This window comes from Salvelinus sp. IW2-2015, linkage group LG4p (assembly GCF_002910315.2).
Source record: "Salvelinus sp. IW2-2015 linkage group LG4p, ASM291031v2, whole genome shotgun sequence".
Lineage (NCBI taxonomy): Eukaryota > Metazoa > Chordata > Actinopteri > Salmoniformes > Salmonidae > Salvelinus > Salvelinus sp. IW2-2015.
The window spans coordinates 19370940-19397399 of record NC_036841.1 but is presented as its reverse complement, the minus strand read 5'-3'; the positions used below and the strand labels follow the sequence as shown (position 1 = coordinate 19397399).

Genomic DNA, 26460 nt, shown 5'->3' with positions numbered 1-26460 from the left:
TGAGTTAGGAAGGATGCCTGAATCTTTGTAGTGACTGGGTGTATTCATACACCATCCAAAGTGTAATTAATAACTTCACCATGCTCAAAGGAATATTCAATGTCTGCTTTTGTTGTACCCATCTACCAATAGGTGCCCTTCTTTGCAAGGCATTGGGAAACCTCCCTGGTCTTTGTGGTTGAATACACTTTTTAATTCACTGCTCGACGGAGGGACCTTACAGATAATTGTATGTATGGGGTACAGTGACGAGGTAATACTAAAAAAATTATGTTAAACACTATTATTGCACACAGAGTGAGTACATGCAACTTATTGTGACTTGTTAAGCATATTTTTACTCCTGAACTTATTTGGGCTTGCCATAACAAAGGGGTTGAATACCCAGATATTTCAGCTTTTCATTTTTAATTAATTTGTAAACATTTCTAAAAACATCATTCAACGTTGACTTCATGTGTTAGTGTGTGTAGGCCAGTGACACAAAATCTCAATTTAATCAATTTAAAATTCAGGATATAACAACAAGATGTAGAAAAAGTTAAGTGGTGTGAATAGTTTCTGAAGGAACTGTAGAGGTGCAGGAACTCAAGCAGTAGACAATGTGAGGTGCCGGTACTTAGTTCTATGACCTGCCCAAGTCAAGCACGGAGTCTGCCACTGTTTTAGGCTAAATTAGAATTGAGGTGATGCATACTTACTTGTGTCCCATCTGCCACTTATTATTTAAAAAACTAAAATTCAAAACCCATTTGCAAGCATCTTGTGTCCCACCACGACCTGTTATGTAACGCGATTCGCTATGAAACATGACAGATGTGCCAGACAGATGCATACTCTGGTAATAGATAGTAGCAGCAGACTCTATAGTCTACAGAGCACTACAAGTTTCCATGCACATTTTTGTTACTTAAGAAATACTGCACCAAACACCTTAGCTAGATGTAAAGTTGTGTGATTAAAACCTCCTATGCAAAAAAAGTCCAAATTATTTACTTTGAGGAAGTGGTAGGCTAGTTTGTTGCTACGGTGTCTCAAGAGCTACAAACATCAGTAACTGCCAGGGTATGATAACACACTCACATCAAACCACACCCTCAAGACTGAAATCGTGTTTTTCTTAATGAGCGACAGAAAAACATGGGGAATCGATGAGTTCAGTCGCTCTTTGACATTTGCTCTACCCCAGTTTCTCACCATGTCGCCCACTGGCCTGCTCCTGGGTTTTGGACAGTGCACTGAGGAGCGCCTCGGGAGTCATGTCCACTCTGGACAGGACGCTGGCCAGAGGGCTGGCTACCTGGGGGGCTACTGGGGCAGGAGGGGTGGTCTTGGCTGGAGAGGAGGGGCAGACCAAAGAAGCACCTGGACTCACTCCTGGAGAGGGAGGAAAATACAGATTTTATAATCGGCCATTTATTATTATCCTCATGGGGTAGTGGAATATGTGTTGTCGATGATCACCGTGACGGAACCTTGTTAATGACCAGCAGACTGAATAGTTGGTAAATGCTCTAAATAATGGCTTCTCAGTTACACTGACTTCACAAGATGTTATGCTGTTTAACAATGTAATAGTAATGTAATAGAATGTTATGGTTGTCACAATCAACAGGATGTTTTGAGGATGTAACAGTAGCTAAAAGGAACAATACTAGGCTACAAGTGACATAAGAATAACAGCGTCGATGATGTGGCCAACTGCCTCAGGGTCAATTCTGAATTAAATTGTGAATTTAATTCTAATTCAATTATTGTATTACATTTTAATTGACCACACCCCACAGAAAACACCATTTGAATTAAAGGAAATTGAACTTAATTCAATGAAATTCAAATAGGTAACGGCAATTTATACTAAACACAAATATAAATCGCAACTTGCAACAATTTCAAAGATTTTGCTGAGTTACAGTTCATATAAGCAAATCATTCAATTGAAATTCTTTAGGCCCTAATCTATGGATTTCACATGACTGGGCAGGGAGTGCAGACATGGGTGGGCCTGGGCCCACCCACTGGGGAGCTAGGCCCAACCAATGAGTATGAGTCTGGGATCTTTTATTTCAGCTTATTTTTGTTCAGTGTAAATGGCTATTATTTATCTGTACATACATACTATACATAATGTATGGTAGCCAATACTATGTTTAACACATGGTTGAACCATTTAATTTAACTCATTCCCCTAAAACAATAAATATTCTAAGATAATTTTGTATGTTGTCTTCAATCATTTATATTTCACTAACACGTTATTAAATTATTTCCCCAGAAGGCATTAGATCAAATCAAACACACCAGAACAACCTAACATCTCATGACAAAAGCACACAAAAATACTGTTCGACATCTTTGAGTTATAATCAAGCTAATATTTGAAATGGTATCTATTTTTTAAAGGATTAACTGAGATGCTTTTGGTAAAAGATTTGTCAAAGGAATGAGACTTTCATGTTTCACATCATAGTTTAATTTATTTTAATAAAATTCTACTTTTAATTCAAATTAAACAAAATTCTGCTTCTGGAATTTTAATTCAAGGGTTGAATTGACCCCAGCCTTGGACTGCAAAATCAGAGTAACAGTGTTGATGATGTAATGGTGCTTATGATGTGCCATCGGAATAACTGTGCCGTTGATGCAACAGTGGCTGCCTGCATGTAGTGCCTTTATGATGTTACAATAGCTGAAGTTTCTCACCTGGTTTCTTCATGACAGAGGTGATGCTGCTGAGGATAGAGCTAATTTTACCCAGGTCTACATTGGCGAGGTTGCCTGATAGGTTGGTTGTAGGGGTCACTGGGATCATGAGAGCTGGGGAGGGTGTGGCCTGTGGGACAGGCTTTGCCTCTGTGGCCAGCGGCAGCTGTGTGACAACAGGCACAGGAATGGGGTCTGGAGATGGGACGGGACTTTCAACTCGCTCCTCAACTGTGAAAACAGAGGAAACAAGTTGCAATACAATCTAGTCTTATAACTATAATGAGGCACATGAAAGTAATACATCCTGTCCCTTAACACCCTGCGCCCAATCCCTGCTCCGCATCACCTGCCATTCCCCCTCACCTATGATACCGACGCTCTCTGCCTCCTCCTCATCCGAGAGCTCCATGTCCTCCACATCGCGGTTGTCTAACTCCCCGACAGTGAAGCCCTGCTTTGGGGAGCCACCAGGGGAGGACAGGGGGCTGGGTGCTTCCCCCAGAGTGATTTCCGCCTCATCATCCATGGCCAGGCCATCCAAGTCAGATTCTGGGTCGGCCAGGCCACGGAAGGGGGACTCTGAGCCATTGGGGGACGGGGCATCCATCGAGGGCGAGGGGAGGGGCGACTCGTCCAGGTCTGGTAAGGTGGCCTTGAGGCTGTCCAGCTTACGCTTGAGGTGGGACACCCGGTTGGCAAACGTCTTGTACGCCTTAAATATAAGTTTTTTAAAAAACACTCAGACTCAAACACATGGCCAATTATTTTTTACAAATCTATGCAACTCAAGTCTTACTACTAAAGCCCGCCACTAAAACCAAAGAGAACCGCTTTCAACCTTTCACAACAGATGCAAAGGCATTACGGACACCATCTAGTTCAGCTACTCACATTGGCGACTATCTTGACCTCCTTATACTGCATCTCGTAGAAAATGTCTGCGTTGCCAAGAGCATTCAACAGAGGGGACCCTCCTTTGATCTGCCGGTCAAGGAAGGCCACAAACTCCTTTAGCTTCGCACTGCCATCCTCAAAGTCCTTGGAGTGCCTCTTCCCCCCTGCCTTATCTGAAGGGGTGGTTGATTTGGAGAGAGAAATAATAAAGACTTGGTCAGGCTAAAAACAAGCCTCATCTCCTCCGAGGTCAGAGCGGCCAGACAGGGGTCAAGGCTTTTTTCTTTCTGAGTAGTAAGAGATGCCTCGTGTCTTTTCCAGTTCCTGTGCCAATCCTCATTGACAACATTACAGGAGGACGTGGGCCCTGGTCAAAAGTTGCACTGTATAGGAAATAAGGTGCAATTTGGGACACAGACAGAGTCAATGCTCATGGACGACTTTGCAGGAGGTTGTGTGTCAGCCTAAACCTTGTTACCTTTCAGTCTCTTGAGGTCCTCGCTGCTGCAGACGTCCACCCTCATGGCTGCTAGCTGTTTCTCCTTTAGCTCCACTTCCTCCACAGAGCTGTGGTACTTAGAAAGATGATCGATGAATGCCTGGGGCTGCATGACAGGACACCGTCAGAGAGCCACACCACAGGACATGGCAATAGTTAAGGTCATGTTCAACTCAACATACTAGCTTTGTAGTACAAGCATTTACTTTAAGTATTTACAGTTCTCATAGTGCAGTAGTTACAGTTAATTTGGTACGATTTGGTCATTTCTCGAGAGGATATGCAGTAAAAAAATTCTAAATATACAATTGAGATTTAAAAAAAGAAGCTAAACAGAGCAGAACATAGAATCTATCCTATAGAGTGGGTAGTGGACACTTACGACAAATTCAGCTACAATCTTAGATTGAAGAGCAGCTTTAGAGTTGACTGGAGCTGAAATTACATAAGAAATGTCCATGACAAAGTTAACACAACACACAAGCATTGAACAGAACAGCTAAAATGCCACACAATTAAAAGTGAAGTACAACAATAAACATGATGCCTCATTATCTTGACATTTGTACAATTTCAAAAGACACTTCCCATGATATTCAAAACATGCAGTATATCACAGTTTACTCTGCTGGTGGTACATGGTTGGAACTGATTCACTCACCTTTAGGTGTTTCTAAAGCAGCAGGTGACTCCTCTTTGACCAGACTGGCCCTCAGCTCAGCTATGAGCTCCTCTGTGTACACACTCCTCTCCTCCCAGATGGATAATATCCTGTCCACTGACTTCATCACCTTAGAGTCTCCCACATTACTGCAGGACAGGAGACAGAAAAGTTCTTCACTGACATGTCAATGATGTGTAAAGTGATAGAGTAGCCCTGATGAGAAGATCAAACTCCCCTTATTTCAACCACAATGAGGTACTGGGTCGGAACGCCCTTTGCCTCCAGAACACCCCGATTTCTTCGGGTGTGGATTCTACAAGGTGTCAGAAACATTCCACAGGGATGTTGGTCCATGCTGACACGATGACATCACGCAGTTGCTGCAGATTGAGAGAATGGAGCTTGATGCCGTTTTACAGGCTCCTAACCAATTGTGGTATTTGTTTATAATTAATGTGCGTTTTTTTGTACCTTTTGTTAACATACGGTGGCAGAAACATTATGACCGAAAAGAGCTTCTGGACATCAGAACAGCGATTACTCAACTCGAATTGGACGAAGATTTTTTCTTTAATGAATCGGAGGCTAAAGTTTTACGGCTCCTAAGCAAACAAGAGAACGCACACCCAGAAGCGGCGCTCCTCATGGCCGGGGCCTTTAATTAATGCAGGAAAACTTACATCCATTTTACCTCATTCCTACCAGTATGTCACATGTGCAACCAGAAGGGAAAAAACAAGATCACTTTCATTCCAGAGACGCGTACAAAGCTCTCCCTCACCCTCCATTGGCAAATCTGACCATATTTCTATTCTCCTAATTCCTGCTTATAAGCAAAAACTAAAGCAGGAAGTACCAGTGACTCGCTCAATATGGAAGTGGTCAGATGATGCGGATGCTAAGCTACAGGAATGTTTCGCTAGCACAAACTGGAATATGTTCCGGGATTCATCCGACGGCATTGAGGAGAATACCACATCAGTCACCAGCTTCATCAATAAGTGCATCGACAACATCGTCCCCACAGTGACCGTACGTATACATCCCAACCAGAAGCCATGGATTACAGGCAACGCTGCCGCTTTCAAGGAGCGGGACACTAATCTGGACGCTTATAAGAAATCCTGCTATGCCCTTATATGAACCATCACAGGCAAAGCTTCAATTCAGGACTAAGTTTGAATCCTACTAACTGGATCTGACGTTCGTCGGATGTGGCAGGGCTCGAAAACTATTACGAATTACAAAGCGAAACCCATAGAAGAGCTGTCCAGTGAAGCGAGCCTACCAGACGAGCTAATTGCCTTACTTGCTCGCTTCGAGGCAAGCAATACTGAACCATGCATGAGAGCACCAGCTGTTCCATATGACTGTGTGATATTGCGCTCCATAGCCGATGTGAGTAAGACCTTTAAACTGGTTAACATTCACAAGGCCAGACGGATTACCAAAACGCGTACTCAGAGCATGCTCTGACCAACTGACAAGTGTCTTCACTGACATTTTCATGTTTTTAGCAGACCACCATAGTCCCTGTGCCCAAGAACGCCAAGATAACCTGCCTAAATGACTATCACCCTGTAGCACTCATGTCTGTAGCCATGAAGTGCTTTGAAAGGCTGGTCATGGCTCACATCAACACCATCATCCCAGAAACCATAGCCACTACAATTTGCATAACCTTCCAACACATCCAGAGATGACACAACCTATATTGCACTCCACACTGCCTATTCCCACCTGGACAAAGGAATGCCTATGTGAGAATGCTGTTCGTTGACTACAGCTCAGCATTCAACACCATAGTGCCCTCAAAGCTCATCACTAAGTTAATTAAGGACCCTGGGACTAAACACCTCCCTCTGCAACTGGATCCTGGACTTCCTGATGGGCTGCCTCCAGGTGGTAAGGGTAGGCAACAACATATCAGCCACACTGATCCTCAACGTAGGGGCCCCTCAGGGGTGCATGCTTAGTCCCCTCCTGTACTCCCTGTTCACCCATGACTGCGTGGCCACACACAACTCCAACACCATCATTAAGTTTGCCAATGACACAATGAGACCGCCTATAGGGAGGTAAGAGACCTGGCAGTGTGGTGCCAGGACAACAACCTCTCCCTCAATGTGAGCAAGACAAAGAAGCTGATCATAGACTACAGGAAAAGGAGGGCCGAGCACACCCTCATTGACAGGGCTGTAGTGGAGCAGGTCGACAGCTTGAAGTTTCTTGGTGTCCACATCATTAACAAACTACTGTTAGGTTCTAAACAAAGTTTAGAGTTTTTACTCGACGGACGACTAGGAAAAAGCTCAAACCAAGTTTATTCACGCAATGGGTCAAACATCTGTAAAGACAAAGACATGTTTACACAAGCACATACATTTATACCCTCCTTCCAGGAGTCAACTCCTTCCACATCTAGACAGTTGCTAGTCAGGAACATAATAGGTTCCTCTCACTGGTCTAGTCAAGGCCCCGCTTCCTCCTAGAACCTCTGTGGAAATGCAAGTATACACTACACCACTCCTTGTTTTTGAAAGAAAAGCACATTTTTTGTCAATTAAAATAACATCAAATTGATCAGAAATACAGTGTAGACATTGTTAATGTTGTAAATTACTATTGTAGCAGGAAACGGCTGATTATTAATGAAATATCTACATAGGCGTACAGAGGACGATTATCAGCAACCATCACTCCTGTGTTCCAAAGGCACGTTGTGTTAGCTATTCCAAGTTTATTATTTTTAAAGGCTAATTGATCATTAGAAAACCCTTTTGCAATTATGTTAGCACAGCTGAAAAACTGTTGTCCTAATTAAAGAAGCAATAAAACTGGCCTTCTTTAGACTAGTTGAGTATCTGGAGCATCAGCATTTGTGGGTTCGATTACAGGCTCAAAATGGCCAGAAACAAAGACTTTCTTCTGAAACTCGTCAGTCTATTGGAAAGAAACTGAAGATCTCGTACAACGCTGTGTACTACTCCCTTCACAGAACAGAGCAAACTGGCTCTAACCAGAATAGAAAGAGTCAGAGGCCCCGGTGCACAACTGAGCAAGAGGACAAGTACATTAGAGTGTCTAGTTTGAGAAACAGACGCCTCACAAGTCCTCAACAGGCAGCTTCATTAAATAGTACCCGTCTCAACGTCAATAGTGAAGAGGCGACTCCGCGATGCTGGCCTTCAACAACTTACAGACGCTAGAGGTCGACCGATTATGATTTTTCAACGCCGATACTGATAATTGGAGGACCAAAAAAAACAGATACCGATTAATCGGCCGATTTTTTACATTTATTTGTAATAATGACAATTACAACAATACTGAATGAACACTTATTTTAACTTAATATAATACATCAATAAAATCAATTTAGCCTCAAATAAATAATGAAACATGTTCAATTTGGTTTAAATAATGCAAAAACAAAGTCTTGGAGAAGAACGTAAAAGTGCAATATATGCCATGTAAGAAAGCTAACGTTTAAGTTCCTTGCTCAGAACATGAGAACATATGAAAGCTGGTGGTTCCTTTTAACATGAGTCTTCAATATTCCCAGGTAAGAAGTTTTAGGTTGTAGTTATTATAGGAATTATAGGACTATTTCTCTCTATACCATTTGTATTTCATATACCTTTGACTATTGGATGTTCTTATAGGCACTTTAGTATTGCCAGTGTAACAGTATAGCTACCGTCCCTCTCCTCACCGCTACCTGGGCTCGAACCAGGAACACATCGACAACAGCCACCCTCGAAGCAGCGTTACCCATGCAGAGCAAGGGGAATAACTACTCCAAGTCTCAGAGCGAGTGACGTTTGAAACGCTATTAGCGCGCACCACGCTAACTAGCTAGCCATTTCACATCGATTACACCAGCCTAATTTCGGGAGTTGATGGGCTTGAAGTCATAAACAGCGCAATGCTTGAAGCACAGCAAAGAGCTGCTTGCAAAACGCAGGAAAGTGCTGTTTGAATGAATGCTTACGAGCCTGCTGGTAACTATCATCGCTCAGACAGATTGCTCTATCAAATCATAGACTTAATTATAACATAATAACACACAGAAATACGAGCCTTAGGTCATTAATATGGTCGAATCCGGAAACTATCATCTCGAAAACAAGACGTTTATTCTTTCAGTGAAATACGGAACCGTTCCGTATTTTATCTAACGGGTGGCATCCATAAGTCTAAATATTGCTGTTACATTGCACAACCTTCAATGTTTTGTCACAATTAGGTAAAATTCTGGCAAATTAGGCGGCCCAAACTGTTGCATATACACTGACTCTGCGTGCAATAAACGCAAGAGAAGTGACACAATTTCCCCTGGTTAATATTGCCTGCTAACCTGGTTTTCTTTTAGCTAAATATGCAAGTTTAAAAATATATACTTCTGTGTATTGATTTTAAGAACGGCATTGATGTTTATGGTTAGGTACACATTCGAGCAACGATACGCACCGCATCGATTATATGCAACGCAGGACACGCTAGATAAACTAGTAATATCATCAACCATGTGTAGTTAACTAGTGATTATGATTGATTGATTGTTTTTTATAAGATAAGTTTAATGCTAGCTAGCAACTTACCTTGGCTTCTACTGCATTCGCGTAACAGGCAGGCTCCTCGTGGAGTGCAATGTAATCAGGTGGTTAGAGCGTTGGACTAGACTAACTGTAAGGTTGCAAGATTGAATCCCCCGAGCTGACAAGGTAAAAATCTGTCGTTCTGCCCCTGAACGAGGCAGTTAACCCACCGTTCCTAGGCCGTCATTGAAAATAAGAATGTGTTAACTGACTTGCCTTGTTAAATAAAGATTAAATAAAGGTGTAAATTTTTTTCTTTTTTTTCTTTTTTTTTTTACATTTGGCCAAATCGTTGTCCAAAAATACCGATTTACGATTGTTATGAAAACTTGAAATCGGCCCTAATTAATCGGCCATTCCGATTAATCGGTCGACCTCTAGCCTCGATGCCTGATTTATATAGCAAGCCATGGCCACGTGACTCACTGTCTGTAGGAACGATACATTTCATGAGCGGGGTGTACCTAAAAAACTGGCCACTGAGTGTATAGTGCACTACTTTTGACCAGAGCTCCATTGGCGCAGGTCAAAAGTAGTGAACTATAAAGGGAACACGAATAGGATGCCATTTGGGACGGTCATTGACTCGTATGGTGAATAAACAAAAGTATTGTCGACGTTAGCTCTGACCCTGACCGTGTGGTTTACTCCAGGGTGAAGTTTCCCCATAGGTACAGAGCTAGGATCTGCTCACCCTCCCACAATCCTAACCATTAGTGGGGGGAAATGCTAAACCGACCCATGATCAGCATCTAGAGGCCACAAACTAACACAGTGTGTGTGGTTTACTCACTTGACCAGCTGGAAGGCCTCAGGGAGCACGTCGGCGAAGGCAGTACGGTAGACGATGGCATTTTTCCTCTTACAGTTCTGAATGACATCGTTGGCGAGGTAGAACAAATTGAGACGGTGAGAAGCCTCAGCTGCCAGGAGAAAGGAGGGAGAGGGAGAATAGTTGAATTGAAAACTTAAGTGGTAGAACTGTACAAAAATTGAGCATGACAAGTGTTACACACACAAATACCATACAACTTCCTATTTGTCAAGCCTTTCAGTACCCGACACTGACACTACTACAGCAATAGGCTTATATAGGTAACTGACAAAATAAAAGGTAACAGTGTCTTAATAGGGCGTTGGGCCATCACGAGCCACCATAACAGCTTTAATGAGTCTTGTCCTAGATTCTACAAGTGTCTGGAAGTCTATTGGAGGGATGCGACACCATTCTTTCACAATCAATTTTATAATTTGCCGTTTTGTTGATAGTGATGGAAAACACCGTCTCAGCCACCACTCCTGAATCTTCCCGTAAGTGTTCAATTGTGTTGAGCTCTAGTGACAGACAGCCAATGGCATATGGTTTCCATCGTTTTCATGCGCATCAAATCATTCAGTGACCACTCGTGCCCTGTGGATGAGGGCATTGTCATCCTGGAAGAGACCACTCCCATCAGGGTAGAAATGCTTCACCATAGGTTGAAGGTGATCACTCAGAATGGCTGCGTATTTTTTGGTGTTTACCTTGCCCTCTAAGGGGTTGACTGGACCTAAACCAAGCACCCCACCTGCTTTCAATATACTTTGTATCCCTCGTTTACTCAAGTGTTTGCTTTATTTTGGTAGTTACGTGTACATTGCCTTCTCGTAACCTAAGGCTAACTTGCCTGTGTTTCGTACAAACTAGGCTACTCTTCATCCTGTCCTGCACTGATTGAAACCATGTTTTGGGTGGTTTAACAGATGCAGGCCGAAAGCCTTGCACCGGGTCCAAGATACCCTGGCCTAGACCCTGGGCTGTTCCACTTTCAAAGGCTGTGACACAAAGCTATACCCAAGGCCAAGTAGGCTCTACATTTAAAAATGATAAAATAAGAAAATAAATATGCTTATTTTCCCTGCTTTCCCATCGTTGTCAAACTAACCCCAACCTCTCAATACCTTTAGCAGGTGATGACGGCATCATTGTCACCGATACTGTTATGGTTCTATATAATACCAAGACAAAGCATTTTTTCAAGGGTCCCATTAGCTTTCAAATATCTGCAAGCCATCTCCTCAAAAAATTGTTTTCAAAGATTTCACCTGCGTTCTAAACAAAGCAGCATTTAATAGGCTACAATGACATTTAGCCACACTATTATTCAAATCAAACTCCCAAAGCGGTTGAACAACTACAGTTAGCTTAAAAAGTATTGGGACAGTGACCCATTTTTTTATCTATTGGCTCTGTACTCCAGCACTTTGGATATGAAATGATACAAATTTAAATATGAATAGAATATGTTTCTAAACACTTCTACATTAATGGGGATGCTACCATGATTACGGAAAATCCTGAAAGAATCCTGAATATTGATGAGTGAGAAAGTTACAATAACAAGTGAGGTTAGCATTTGGGGGGGATGACATGATGATTTCTGCCATAGAAACCCTTGGGAGGGCCGCCTAAGCCTTTTTTCGGGACACCAAAGTCCAAACTAATAACAATATATATTTTTTTTAAATGGGATGAAAAAATGCTTTCACTTAAACATGAATGACTACAACCAAATATAAACTATTTGGTAAAAAAGATAATGGACCTACAGTGCCTTCCGACAGTATTCATATCCCTCGACTTTTTCAACATTTTGTTCCATTAACAGCCTGAATTTAAAATAGATTACATTTAGATTTTGTCGTCACTGGCCTACACACAATACCCCATTAATGTCAAAGCGGAGTGATATTGTTCGACTTTTTTTCAAATTAATACAGAATTAAAAGTTTAAAGTATTCAACGCCCTTTGTTATGGCAAGCCTAAATAAATTCAGGAGTAAAAATGTGCTTAACAAGTCATATAATAAGTTGCATGGCCTCACTCTGTGTGCAACAACAGGGTTTAACATTATTTTTTAATTACTACCTCATCGCTGTACCCCAAACATACAATTAGCTGTAAGTTCCCTGAGTCGATGAGTACATTTCAAGCACAGATTCAACCACAAAGACCAACCAGGGAGGTTTTACAATGCCTCGCAAAGAAGGGCACCTATTGGTAGATGGGTAAAAAAAAGACATTGAATATCCCTTTGAGCACGGTGAAGTTATTAATTACCCTTTGGATAGTGTATAAATGAACCTAGTCACTACAAAGAGACAGGCGTCCTTCCTAACGGAGTTGCCGGAGAAGAAGGAAACCGCTCAGAGATTTCACCATGAGACCAATGGTGACTTTAAAACAGAGTTTAATGGCTGTGATAGGAGAAAACTGAGAATGGATCAACAACATTCTAGTTACTCCACAATACTAGCCTAATCGACAGAGTAAAAAGAAGGAAGACTGTACAGGATACAAATATTTTTGCAACAGGCACTAAAGTTCTACTGCAAAAAAATGTGGTAGAGCAATTAACTCCTGAATACAAAGTGTTATGTTAGGGGAAAATCCAATCCAACACATTACTGAGTACCACGCTCCATAATTTCAAGCATAGTGGTGGCTGCATCATGTTATGGGTACGTTAAGAAGTTTTCCTGGACAAAAAAGAAACACAATGGTGCTAAGCACAGGCAAAATCCTAGATCAAAACTTGGTTCAGTCAGTCTGCTTTCCACCAGACACTTGGAGATTAATTCACCTTTCAGCATGACAATAACCTAAACCACAAGGCCAAATCTACACTGGAGTTGCTTACCAAGACAGTTAATGTTCCTGAGTGGCCTAGTTACAGTTTTGACTTAAATCTACATGAAAATCTTTGGCAAGACCTGGGGGAAAAAATACATGTTTTCACTTTGTCATTATAGGGTAATGTGTGTCGATGGGTGAGAGGAAAACATATATTTAATATATTTTTTAATTCAGGCTGTAACAACAAAATGTGGAATAAGTCAAGGCAGTGTTTCCTCTGCATTCATTTAAGTGTGGCGATGCGCAACGGCAGACAATCATTGCTGCCACACCAAAAAAAAAGCATCCTATTTCTTCCAAACATAGTTTTAATAAAGTTCTGTAACTAGCACATTCGCTTTTCTTAGTAAATATATCATCTGTCTGGGTTCAACACAGTTCTGAAGGTTACTTAGCTCTGTGAGTTGTGGCAGGCAGCCTGCAACTCAAGAAACACAGCGTGCCAAAGTGATCGATACAGACGCTCTGCAGAGCGTAACACAATTCACATGAATCACCTGAGTGCTTCTGCAAGAGAAACTGCAAGAAAGGTACGTTAGCTTGTTTGACTAACATTAGGAATACTAGTTAACTACATAAGCTAGCTATAACCTAAAACTCTACTATCATTTAGATCTATAATATTGCTTCCACAATTGTAAACAACAATTAGCCATCCAAAATCCACAAGTATTTTTTTATTTCACTATATTTAACCAGGTAGGCGCAGTTGAGAACAAGTTCTCATTAACAACTGCAACCTGGCAAGATAAGCAAAGCAGTGTGACAAAAACAACAACACAGAGTTACACAAACGTACAAGTCAATGACACAATAGAAAATAACAATAGAAAAATCTGTGTGCAAGTGTAGAAGAGTAGGAATGTAGGCAATAAATAGGCCATAGACGCAAAATAATTACAATTTAGCATTAATACTGGAGTGATAGATGTGCAGATGATTATGTGCAAGTAGAGAGACTGGGATGCAAAAGAGCAAGAGGTAAGTAATAATAAGGGGGATGAGTGTAGTGTGTGTGTGCTATTTTAAAGATACAGCGATCAGTAAGCTGCTCTGACAGCTGATGCTTAAAGTTAGAGGGAGATAAGTCTCCAACTTCAGTGATTTTTGCAATTGTTCAGTCATTGGCAGCAGAGAACTGGAAGGAAAGGCAGCCAAAAGGAAGTGTTGGCTTCGGGGGTGACCAGTGAAATATACCTGCTGGAGCGCGTGCTACGGGTGGGTGTTGCTATGGTGACCAGTGAGCTGAGATAAGGCAGAAGCCCTGCAGAGCGTAACACAATTCACATGACTCTGAGATAGATATATGAAGAGAGAAACTGCAAGAAAGGTACGTTAGCTTGTTTGACTAACATTAGACAACTAGTTAACTACATAAGCTAGCTATAACCTGGAAGGTTATAGCTAGCTGAGTAGTGTATTGGGGGCTATTTTGTAAATGACATCGCCGAAGTCAAGGATCGGTAGGATAGTCAGTTTTACGAGGGTATGTTTGGCAGCATNTAGTGTATTGGGGGCTATTTTGTAAATGACATCGCCGAAGTCAAGGATCGGTAGGATAGTCAGTTTTACGAGGGTATGTTTGGCAGCATGAGTGAAGGAGGCTTTGTTGCAAAATAGGAAGCCGATTCTAGATTTAATTTTAGATTGGAGATGCTTAATGTGAGTCTGGAAGGAGAGTTTTACAGTCGAACCAGACACCTAGGTATTTGTAGTTGTCCACATATTCTAGGTCAGAACCCTCCAGAGTAGTGATGCTAATCGGGCGGGAGGGTGCGGGCAGCAATCGGTTGAAGAGGATGCACTTAGTTTTACTAATATTTAAAAGCAGCTGGAGGCCACGGAAGGCGTGTTGTATGGCGTCGAAGCTTATTTGGAGGTTTGTTAGCACAATGTCCAAAGTGCCAGATGTATACAGAATGGTGTCGTCTGTGTAGAGGTGAATCAAATAATCACCAGCAGCAAGAGCGACATCATTGATATATACAGAGAAAAGAGTCGGCCCGAGAATTTAACCCTGTGGCACCCCCATAGAGACTGTCAGAGGTCCGGACAACAGGCCCTCCAATTTGACACACTGAACTCTATCTGAGAAGTAGTTGGTGAACCAGGCGAGGCAGTCATTTGAGAAGCCAAGGCTATTGAGTCTGCCGATAAGAATGTGGTGATTGACAGAGTCGAAAGCCTTGGCCAGGTTGATGAAGACGGCTGCACAGTACTGTCATTTATCGATGGCGGTTATGATATCGTTTAAGACCTTGAGTGTGGTTGCGGTGCACCCATGTCCAGCTCGGAAACCATACTGCATAGTGGAGAAGGTACGGTGGGATTCGAAATGGTCGGTGATCTGTTTGTTAACTTGGCTTTCGAAGATTTTAGAAAGGCAGGGCAGGATGGATATAGGTCTCTAACAGTTTGGGTCTAGAGGGTCTCCCCCTTTGAAGAGGGGGATGACCGCGGCAGCTTTCCAATCTTTGGGGATCTCAGATGATACGAAAGAGAGGTTGAATAGGTTAGTAATAAGGGGTGCAAAAATTTTGGCGGATAATTTTAGAAAGAGAGCGTCCAGATTGTCTAGCCCAGCTGATTTGTAGGGATCCAGATTTTTACAGCTCTTTCAGAACATCAGCTGTCTGGATTTGGGTGAAGGAGAAGCGGTTGGGCAAGTAGCTGCAGGGGGTGCTGAGATGTTGGTCGAGGTAGGGGTAACCAGGTGGAAAGCATAGCCAGCCGTGGAAAAATGCTTATTGAAATGATCGATTATCGTAGATTTATCAGTGGTAACAGTGTTTCCTATCCTCAGTACAGTGGGCAGCTGGGAGGAAGTGCTCTTATTCTCCATGGACTTTACAGTGTCCCAAAACTTTTGGGAATTAGTGCTACAGGAAGCAAATGTCTGTTTGAAAAAGCTAGCCTTAGCTTTCCTAACTGACTGAGCATATTGGTTCCTGACTTCCCTGAAAAGTTGCATATCGCAGGGGCTACTCGATGCTAATGCACCAAAATATATATATATATTTTTTTGCATTCCCCGCATATTATGTGAGCACTTGCAAATTTGACCAATCACCGCACTATTTCAGCACAGAACAGGCAGCAGCGGAGTTAGGAGACGAGAAAAAAAGCTGTTGCCTTATTGTCTAAGAAAAGAGGAAACCCCAACTTAATTAGGTCTTTAATCAATAGCCTAACCGTTACATTTTCTTGGTTTTATAAACCATACATATATATCTACAGATATAAGATAGTTCCTGCTTCTGTTGCCTGTTTGAGTGTATAATAGCCTACTGATTCCGTGCGCACAAAACCACAACCCGTTAGAGAAAGCTGTATGCTCTAATAAAGGCTTTACATTTTTTCCGTTAGCTCAGCCTCTCTGGTTGTAATTAGAACTGATTTAGTGTTGTTTACACTGTTCCAAATTGTCAAAGAAATTATACTTAGAATAATTCTCCTTTTTCTTGATCTCCTTATTGTTATTATTACAACCATCATTATAATAATAAGTAATGTCATCACCATTAGTTGGCTTAGTATTGGAGTCTTGTATAACCACCATCGAGCTGAAGGCCTAAGAGTGCATCCTTTTTAGTCATAATAGCCTAACTTACTTAGCCCTATATTTTATTAGTTGTATACGCTACTGTATCAGTCAATCATTAATTCGTTCATGTCATCAGACAGCATACGACTCATTCATGATTTGAAATGCAATCAAGCATTTTAGTTTTTAAATAAACTAACAAAGCAATCCTTGAAAAATTTGCGTAAACAAATAAACTGTTCCATTTTGGAAATTGCATTCACGAATGAATGCAACTGTTTTTAGTATTTGCTACAATAAAGTATTTGCAAAAAAACATTACAACAGACACTCTGGTAAGCTTGTAATTTATTTTGTGTAGTTTAGAGGTCGACCGATTATGATTTTTTCAACGCCGATACCGATACCGATTATTGGAGGACAAAAAAAGCCGATACCGATTAATCGGCCAATTTATTTAAATAATTTTTTATATATATATCATACACACACACACACATTTTTGTAATAATGACAATTGCAAAAATACTGAATGACCAATGAACACTTTTATTTTAACTTAATACTAAACTAATATAATACATAAATACACACACACACACACACACACACACACACACACACACACACACACACACACACACACACACACACACACACACACACACACACACACACACACACACACACCACACACACACACACCACACACACACACACAGCTCTGAAGTGACAATGATACTGAAGAGTCTGCTTAGGAGACAAATACTCTCAACTGTTTGAATAAAAATAGAGTTTAAGTTACCTGTGATGAATGTTGAAAACAAAAACTGTCATTTCTATATGCAGGAAATCCTATTTTAATAATGGGCATGGTAAGAATTGACGACGAAAGTGCGAGTCATAATTCCCATGACGCCTAGCAAAATCTGAAAAGCGGTTCCTTCATTTATTCCATAGGATATTTTTTAGATTCACTTAAAATAAGGTCTGTGTTTTGTGTAGGCTTACACCACCGTGCCAATTTTATAACTGTGTAGATATCCATAAGACAAGGTAACTCTGATTAATATTGGCTAAATATAAGCGAAGATCATTTTTTTTGTAGAGTGGATTTATGAAAATATGTTGACAAACGTTGCCTTATCCTAGTGAGGTTTAGACGGGTATCGAAACGTCGAGGCGGTTTATTAAGCCTGCACGAAACACAGACCTTATTTGAAGGAGATCAAGACATTCTCTATGGAAGACATGAACGGTAAAATAACGAAGGAACCCCTTTCAAGTTCAGCCGCAAGTTATTACAGGAATTATAACGCGTCGACTATTTCTCTCTAAACCATATACCTTTGACTAATCCGGAAACTATCACCTCGAAAACAAAACGATTTTTCCGTTCCGTATTTTATCTAACGGGTGGCTAAATATGAGTCTAAATATTCCTGTTACATTGCACAACCTTCAATGTTGTCATAATTACGTAAAATTCTGGCAAATTAGTTCGCAAAGAGCCAGGCGGCCCAAACTGTTGCATATACCCTGACTCTGTGTGCAATGAACGCAAGAGAAATGACACAATTTCACCTGGTTAACCTGGATTTCTTTTAGCTAAATATGCAGGTTTAAAAATATATACTTGTGCATTGATTTTAAGAAAGGCATTGATGTTTATGGTTAAGTACACATTGGAGCAATGACCGTCATTGATTGATTGTTTTTTATAAGATAAGTTTAATGCTAGCTAGCAATTTACCTTAGCTTACTGCATTCATGTAACAGGCAGGCTCCTCGTGGAGTGCAATGTAATCAGGTGTTAGAGCATTGGACTAGTTAACTGTAAGGTTGCAAGATTGGATCCCCCGAGCTGACAAGGTTAAAAATCTGTCGTTCCTAGGCCGTCATTGAAAATAAGAATGTGTTCTTAACTGACTTGCCTAGTTAAATAAAGATTAAATAAAGGTCTAAAAATATATATTAAAAAAATAAAATAAAAAATTAATTAATTAAAAATCGGCAAATCGGCGCCCAAAAATACAGATTTCCGATTGTTATGAAAACTTGAAGTCGACCTCTAGTGTAGTTTACATTGTTCCAAACGGTCATAAAAAGGATATTGTAATCTAACGGCACCTTTTTGGCACACATAATATGCACGCAGCGCTTGCTCCTTAACTTATTTTTCTTGAGCTCCAGTATTTTACACAACTAGCCAAATGTATTAAACACATCTGACTTCCTTTACCTCCTGAGCAACCAGCAAACATTCCCCCAATTCAAGTTTATTTGTCATGTCTTTTGCATCCATTTTGCTGTCATGTGTTATGGTGTTCGGAGTTTGTTATAAACAATTTATTGATGCGATTATGGGGTTCAGGCCTGATCACGAAAAGGGTGCATGCTTTCCTAAACAAATTTCGGTAACAGAACTTTGTCAGAAATTGCGGTTTAATTATTTTGCAGCTTCAGCAACACGGACAACACGATAAACACTGATGTTCTGTGGTCTCATTTGTGATGTTCTGTGGTGTAGTAATTTGTGTGTCTTAATTATTTAATCAAACATTGCGCTTAAAGCATCAGACAAGCTCAGTGCATATAGTTGATTTGATTAAAACACATAGGCTACCTGCTGCCAACACATCCTAATAGTTAAAGCGTTGGGCCAGTAACCAAAAGGTTGAGCAAGGCAGTTAACCCACTGTTCCCCGGGCGCCGAAAACATGGATGTCGATTATGGCAGCTCCCCGCACCTCTCTGAGGAAATGCGGAAGACACATTTCTGCAGAATGCATTCAGTTGTACAACTGACTAGGTATCCCCCTTTCCCTTTCCTTAAATTACGAAAAATACACATTTAAACATTGACCGATTGGTTGAAAGAAAAGACGACTCTCAGTCGAACATTTTTTTTTGTCAGGGACAGCCCTAATATTATTGCATAAAACCCACTCCCGCATTATAAAAAGAGGGCTTGTAATTTCAACCAATAAACGCACATTTACTGCATAATATGGTTCAATCAAGCCACATGTCAAACTTTTTCCCTCAGCGAATGCGTGACAAATTAGACAAAATCATTGCATATTGCCATACAAAATGTCAGAATTGACGCTGCAAAATCAAGCATTTTTGCCCGCACATATCACAAAAAATGTCTGCGAAATCCTGGAGGGACTGTTTAGAATCATGGCAAAGTTGGTTCATGTTTCAGTCACTTCTTTGGACACCTTAATGATTGGTTGACAAATAGTACCTCCCATAATGCAGGTCATGGCTGCATGGTGCATTTGGTGAGAAGCGTCGATTTTGGTAAAGCTCATGCAGTCGACGTGTAGTTGTCGCAAGTCTGACAATTTTTATACCCATAATGCAACACACTTTGAAAGGAGATGATCAACGATGGTCTGCTTGAACCCGTCCAGTAACATTATAAAGCCAGGCTTTAGCCACTAGTGTGTGTGGGGCGGGGGTTGATAGTTACATATCGGATTTTTTAAAATAATAATCGTATAATTTTGACAATATCCGCAATATTATTTGCGCTAATACGCTGTACCTGCACCAACTCCAGTAGTTTTCCTTCATAACTCCCTTTTTCAGGACCCTGTCTTTCAAAGATAATTCGTAAAAATCCAAATAACTTCACAGATCTTCATGTAAAGGTTTAAAAACTGTTTCCCATGCTTGTTCAATGAACCATAAACAATTAAGTAACCGGCACCTGTGGAACTGTCATTAGACACTAACAGCTTACAGACGGTAGCAATTAAGGTCACAGTTATGAAAACTTAGGACACTGAAAAACACCAAAAGAAGATGCCCAGGTCCCTGCTCATCTGCATGAAGTGCCTTAGCATGTTGCAAGGAGGCATGAGGACTGCAGATGTGGCCAGGGAAATGAATGCAATGTCCGTACTGTGAGACGCCCAAACAGCGCATAGGAGACAGACGGACAGCTGATTGTCCTCGCAGTGGCAGACCACGTGTAACAACACCTGCACAGGATCGGTACTCCGAACATCACACCTGCGGACAGCACAGGATGGCAACAACAACTGCCCGAGTTACACCAGGAACGCACAATCCCTCCATCAGTGCTCAGACTGTCCGAATAGGCTGAGAAGGCTGGACTGAGGCTTGTAGCTGTTGTAAGGCAGTCCTCACCAGACATCACCGGCAACAACGTCGCCTATGGCACAAACCCACCGTCGCTGGACCAGACAGGACTGGCAAAAAGTGCTCTTCACTGACGAGTCGTGGTTTTGTCTCACCAGGGGTGAGGTCGGATTCATGTTTATCGTCGAAGGAATGAGCATTACACGAGGCCTGTACTCTGGAGCGGGAGCGATTTGGGGTGGAGGGTCTGTCATGGTCTGGGGCGGTGTGTCACAGTATCATAGGACTGAGCATGTTGTCATTACAGGCAATCTCAATGCTGTGCGTTACAGGGAAGACATCCTCCCTCATGTGGTACCCTTCCTGCAGGCTCATCCTGACAGACACTCCAGCATGACAATGCCACCAGACATACTGCTCGTTCTGTGCGTGATTTCCTGCAGACAGGAATGTCAGTGTTCTGCCATGCCAGCAAGAGCCAGATCTCAACTCCATTGAGCACGTCTGGGACCTATGGATCGGAGGTGAGGGCTAGGGCCATTCCCCCAGAAATGTCCTGGAACTTGCAGGTGCCTTGGTGGAAGAGTGGGGTAAGACTCACAGCAAGAACTGGCAAATCTGGTGCAGTCCATGAGGAGGAGATGCACTGCAGTACTTAATGCAGCTGGTGCCACACCAGATACTGACTGTTACTTTTGATTTTGACCCCCCCCCCTTGTTCAGGGACACATTATTCAATTTCTGTCATCACATGTCTGTGGAACTTGTTCAGTTTATGTCTCAGTTGTTGAATCTTGTTATGTTCATACAAATACTGACCATGTTAAGTTTGCGAAAATAAACGCAGTTGACAGTGAGAGGACTTTCTTTTTTGCTGAGTTAAGTTTGTCCCCATTTTATTTTAAATAGGTGCCAATTTGTTTTCAGGACACATTTCCTATGACTGATCAAAACTAGCTTACTTATGCTCTCTCTGTTCCTCTGCACCAAGCATATAGGTGAGCAATATGTTTGGACTAGAGGTCGACCGATTAATCGAATGGCCGATTAATCGGGTCCGATTTCAAGTTTTCATAACAATCGGAATCGGTATTTTTGGGAGCCGATTTGCCGATTGCTATTTTTTTATTTTTTTATTTACACTTTATTTAATCTTTATTTAACTAGCAAGTCAGTTAAGAAACATTCTTATTTCAATGACGGCCTAGGAACGTTCTGGCCTCGTTCAGGGCAGAACTACAGATTTTTAACCTTGTCAGCTCGGGGGTCTAATCTTGCAACCTTACAGTTAACTAGTCCAATGCTCTAACACTGATTACATTGCACTCCACGAGGAGCCTGCCTGTGCCGCGAATGCAGTAAGCTAAGGTAAATTGCTTTTGATACCCGTGTAAATCTCACTAGGATAAGGTAACGTTTGTCAACATTTTCATAAATCCACTATTTTTTTAATCTTTGCTTATATTTAGCCAATATTGATCAGAGTTACCTTGTCCTATGGATATCTACACAGTTATAAAATTGGCACGGTGTAAGCCTACACAAAACACAGACCTTATTTTAAGTGAATACTAAAAATTATCCTATGGAATAAATGAAGGAACCGCTTTTCAGATTTTGCTAGGCGTCATGGGAATTATGACCTCGCACTTTGGTCGTCAATCGTACCATGCCCATTATTAAAATAGGATTTCCTGCATTAGAAATGACAGTTTTTGTTTTCAACATTCATCACAGGTAACTTAAACTCTATTTTATTCAAACAGTTGAGAGTTTGTCCTTTTTGCCACAGCTGCATTGATGTGCCATCCTGGATGAACTGCACTACTGAGCCACTTGTGTGGTTGTAGACTCCGTCTCATGCTACCACTAGAGTGAAAGCACCGCCAGCATTCAAAAGTGACCAAAACATCAGCCAGGAAGCATAGGAACTGAGAAGTGTCTGTGGTCACCACCTGCAGAACCATTCCTTTATTGGGGTGTCTTGCTAATTGCCTATATTTCCACCTTTTGTCTATTCCATTTGCACAACAGCATGTGAAATTTATTGTCAATCATGTTGCTTCCTATGTGGCAGGTTTGATTTCACAGAAGTGTGATTGACTTGGAGTTACATTGTGTTGTTTAAGTGTTCCCTTTATTTTTTTGAGCAGTGTATATAATTTTTATTTTTTTATAAATCGGCCGATTAATCGGTATCTGCTTTTTTTGTCCTCCAATAAATCGGTTTCGGTATCGGCGTTGAAAAATCATAATCGGTCGACCTCTAGTTTGGACCATGGAAATCGCAATGTAATCACAGTTTTGAATCGCAATATATATATATAGAATTGTAATACATATCGTATCGGCACCTAAGTATTGTGATAATATCATATCATGAGGTCCCTGGCAATTCCCAGCCCTATTAGCCACTATGACATCAACATTGTTATTCTCATAGAGATCCTATAGGTCATTTTCAATAAAAAGTCACAATAAGGTGCAGAGTGTTCGATTTGCCTGCTGGGGGCAAGGACACCCCCAGCTTCGCTAAAACCATTGACAACTGCATGCCATTTAAGGGATTGTTAAATAGATGTTAACTATGAAAAGCCAACTGACATTTACTCCTGAGGTGCTGACCTGTTGCACCCTCTACAACCACTGTGACTATTATTATTTGACCCTGCTGGTCATCTATGAACATCTTGGCCATGTTCTGTTATAATCTTCACTCGGCAGAGCCAAAAGAGGACTGGCCACCCCTGAGAGCCTGGTTCCTCTCCAGGTTTCTTCCTAGGTTCTGGCCTTTCTACTGAGTTTTTCCTAGCCATCGAGCTTCTACATCTGCATTGCTTGCCGTTTGTGGTTTTAGGCTGGGTTTCTGTATAGCACTTTGTGACATTGGCTGATGTAAAATGGCCTTTATAAATACATTTGATTGATTTATTGTAATATCACCTCTTGAAGAGCATAGTCAGAACTACACATTTCTGATTATTCCATGCAAAACAATTGCGCACATTTATCTCTATCAGAGTTATACAGCAGGTAACCGCATGCTTTTCATGATCAGTAAACATCAATTGATCATGTACTTTCAGATACGTTAGAGTAGCCTTACAATATCGCTCAATATTGGCAACCATTAATTGGATATTTGAGTGATATAAAATAAAACTATACCTGACAAGTATGAGTGGTTTAGGTTCATTTCCCCGTCCCTTGTGGGGTCTGCCTGTCAAGCAGCAGAAGCATTTGCCGATGCACTGTTAGCTGATAATGTTTCCTTTGCAAGATACCGGTAGAAACGTTGTACAGTTGGCTAAACATAGTGGTAAGTAGACCTAACATACTTTTTTCTCCAACCAACGTAGGCCTGCCTACCTAGCAAAGTTAGCTAACATTATCCCATTTTCAACAGTGTTTAATCACGATTGCTGCTGACAGACATGATAGGCTACATTGATTCATGGACCACGTCAAATTGGCTAACTAGCTAATAAATGATCACGTCAATATGGCTAGCTAGTTAACAAGCTAACTTTCAGGGGATAAACAGGGTACAAAACCTTAAACACCCTCCTAGTATTGATTCACCCATTGAATGGAACACATACACAATCCATGTCTCAATTGTCTCAAGGCTTAAAAACCCTTCTTTAACCTGTCTCCTCCCCTTTGTCTCCACTGATTGAAGTGGATTTAACAAGTGACATCAATAATGGATCATAGCTTTCACCTGGATTCACCTGGTCAGTCAGTCATGGAAAGAACAGGTGTTCTTAATGTTTTGTAACACACAGTGTTTAGTGGTAATGACAGTAGTCATACTGACAACTTTACCGATGTCAAGCTTTCCAAAAGCCTAATCTCTGATGAAGCAAGCTAAATGACACGTTTGCTTAACTAGATCATGTCTGCGGGTTTTCACTCATCCCTTGTACTTGATTGATGAATTAAGGTCACTAATTAGTAAAGAACTCCCCACACTTGGTTGTCTAGGGCTTAATTGAAAGGAAAAAACAAAAACCTGCCAACACTAGGCCCTCCATGGAATGAGTTTGACACCCCTGCACTATAACATCACCAACACAGTTGTTCGAAAGTCATATATAGGCTAAAGAGGTAGGCAGTTAACCACCATTAGCCAACATAATAAAGACAGTTATTCTGATGTCACACCATAAAAGGCAGACACTAACTCTAAGAAGGTTTCAGGCCTACATTGGGCAAGTTCGTTTGCATGGCCCAATTTGTACATTTTAGATCATCAGTCCTTAAGTGAAATCTTCACCCACCCGGGGAAATGGGCCATGAAAAACAAACTTGCCCTTAAGGCTAGAGGTCGACCGATTAATCGGAATGGCCGATTAATTAGGGCCGATTTCAAGTTTTCATAACAATCGGTAATCGGCATTTTTGGACACCGATTGTGGCCGATTACATTGCACTCCACGAGGAGACTGCGTGGCAGGCTGACTACCTGTTACGCGAGTGCAGCAAGAAGCCAAGGCAAGTTGCTAGCTAGCATTAAACTTATGACTTCAAGCCTATCAACTCCTGAGATTAGGCTGGTGTAACCGATGTGAAACGGCTAGCTAGTTAGCAGGGTAGCGGCGAGGAGAGGGACGGAAGCTGTACTGTTACACTGGCAATACTAAAGTGCCTATAAGAACATCCAATAGTCAAAGGTATATGAAATACTAATGGTAGAGAGAGAAATAGTCCTATAATTCCTATAACTACTACCTAAAACTTCTTACCTGGGAATATTCAAGACTCATGTTAATAGGAACCACCAGCTTTCATATGTTCTGAGCAAGGAACATAAACTTTAGCTTTTTTACATGGCACATATTGCACTTTTACTTTCTTCTCCAACACTTTGTGTTTGCGTTATTTAAACCAAATTGAACATGTTTCATTATTTATTTGAGAATAAATTGATTTTATTGATGTATTATATTAAGTTAAAATAAGTGTTCATTCAGTATTGTTGTAATTTTCATTATTACAAATATATATATATAAAAATCGGCATCGGCTTTTTTTGGTCCTCCAATAATCGGTATCGGCGTTGAAAAATCATAATCGGTCGACCTCTACTTAAGGCCTACATCATACCATTTTTAAGCATATCCTACATCAGCTGCTGGTGCGTAAAGGCAGGGGCTCACACTAGCAAACAAGTCATGGTTTTCTGAAAAACTCAAGAGAGCTCCGCCTCCAAAGCAACCACTTGTTCCTAAACTAGGTCTGTAAAGGCATCATGTAAATGGACCCATTCACCAAGTTGCATGGCAATACACCTTTACACATCTCAGCTGTTGCTTGGCCCTTCAGTGTAGGCTATGGATGATCACTCAGCGTAATAAAAGCCCATCACTGTCGATTGAGGTTCCATCAGCATTTGTTTTACGACAACGTACACAGAATAAGCATAATTAGGCTATTACACAGCAATGAAAGTCACATCTGACACTGCAAACACAGGGCCTGCCACCTGACTGAAAATTCAATCATTGAATTTCAGTGATACTTGAATACAGTGCATGTGTAGTGCTGTTCTGTACATGAATAGAAGTCATATAAGCATTGACAGAGATACAGTAATGTGGACGAATAGGAAGCATAATGACCCAACCCATCCATTGGATCCTTCACAACCAACAACATGTTTCAATATTATCAGGTATGTCATTGTTTTTTCTCCCCCAGCCTTTCACTCTCACTCCCCGCTCTCTTTCACCACAATCACTGAATTTCCCACTCAC

General features: G+C 41.2%; 1 protein-coding gene across 2 annotated transcripts in view; it reads right to left on the bottom strand.

Moving 5' to 3' along the window:
• The window catches only part of LOC111960658 (regulation of nuclear pre-mRNA domain-containing protein 2), a 44944-nt gene that overhangs the window by 13545 nt on the left and 4939 nt on the right, over positions 1 to 26460 (bottom strand). For both annotated transcript variants that reach the window (XR_002876880.2, XM_023982776.2), the window contains exons 2-9: positions 10158 to 10287; positions 4761 to 4909; positions 4482 to 4534; positions 4079 to 4205; positions 3598 to 3773; positions 3070 to 3418; positions 2704 to 2934; positions 1198 to 1377 (exon numbers count right to left, since the gene is read on the bottom strand). Coding sequence is in view for 1 of the 2 variants with exons in the window: in XM_023982776.2 (XP_023838544.1) it covers positions 1198 to 1377; positions 2704 to 2934; positions 3070 to 3418; positions 3598 to 3773; positions 4079 to 4205; positions 4482 to 4534; positions 4761 to 4909; positions 10158 to 10287 (1395 nt within the window). In the remaining variant the exon portion in view is untranslated. The remainder of the gene's footprint in view (positions 1 to 1197; positions 1378 to 2703; positions 2935 to 3069; positions 3419 to 3597; positions 3774 to 4078; positions 4206 to 4481; positions 4535 to 4760; positions 4910 to 10157; positions 10288 to 26460) is intronic.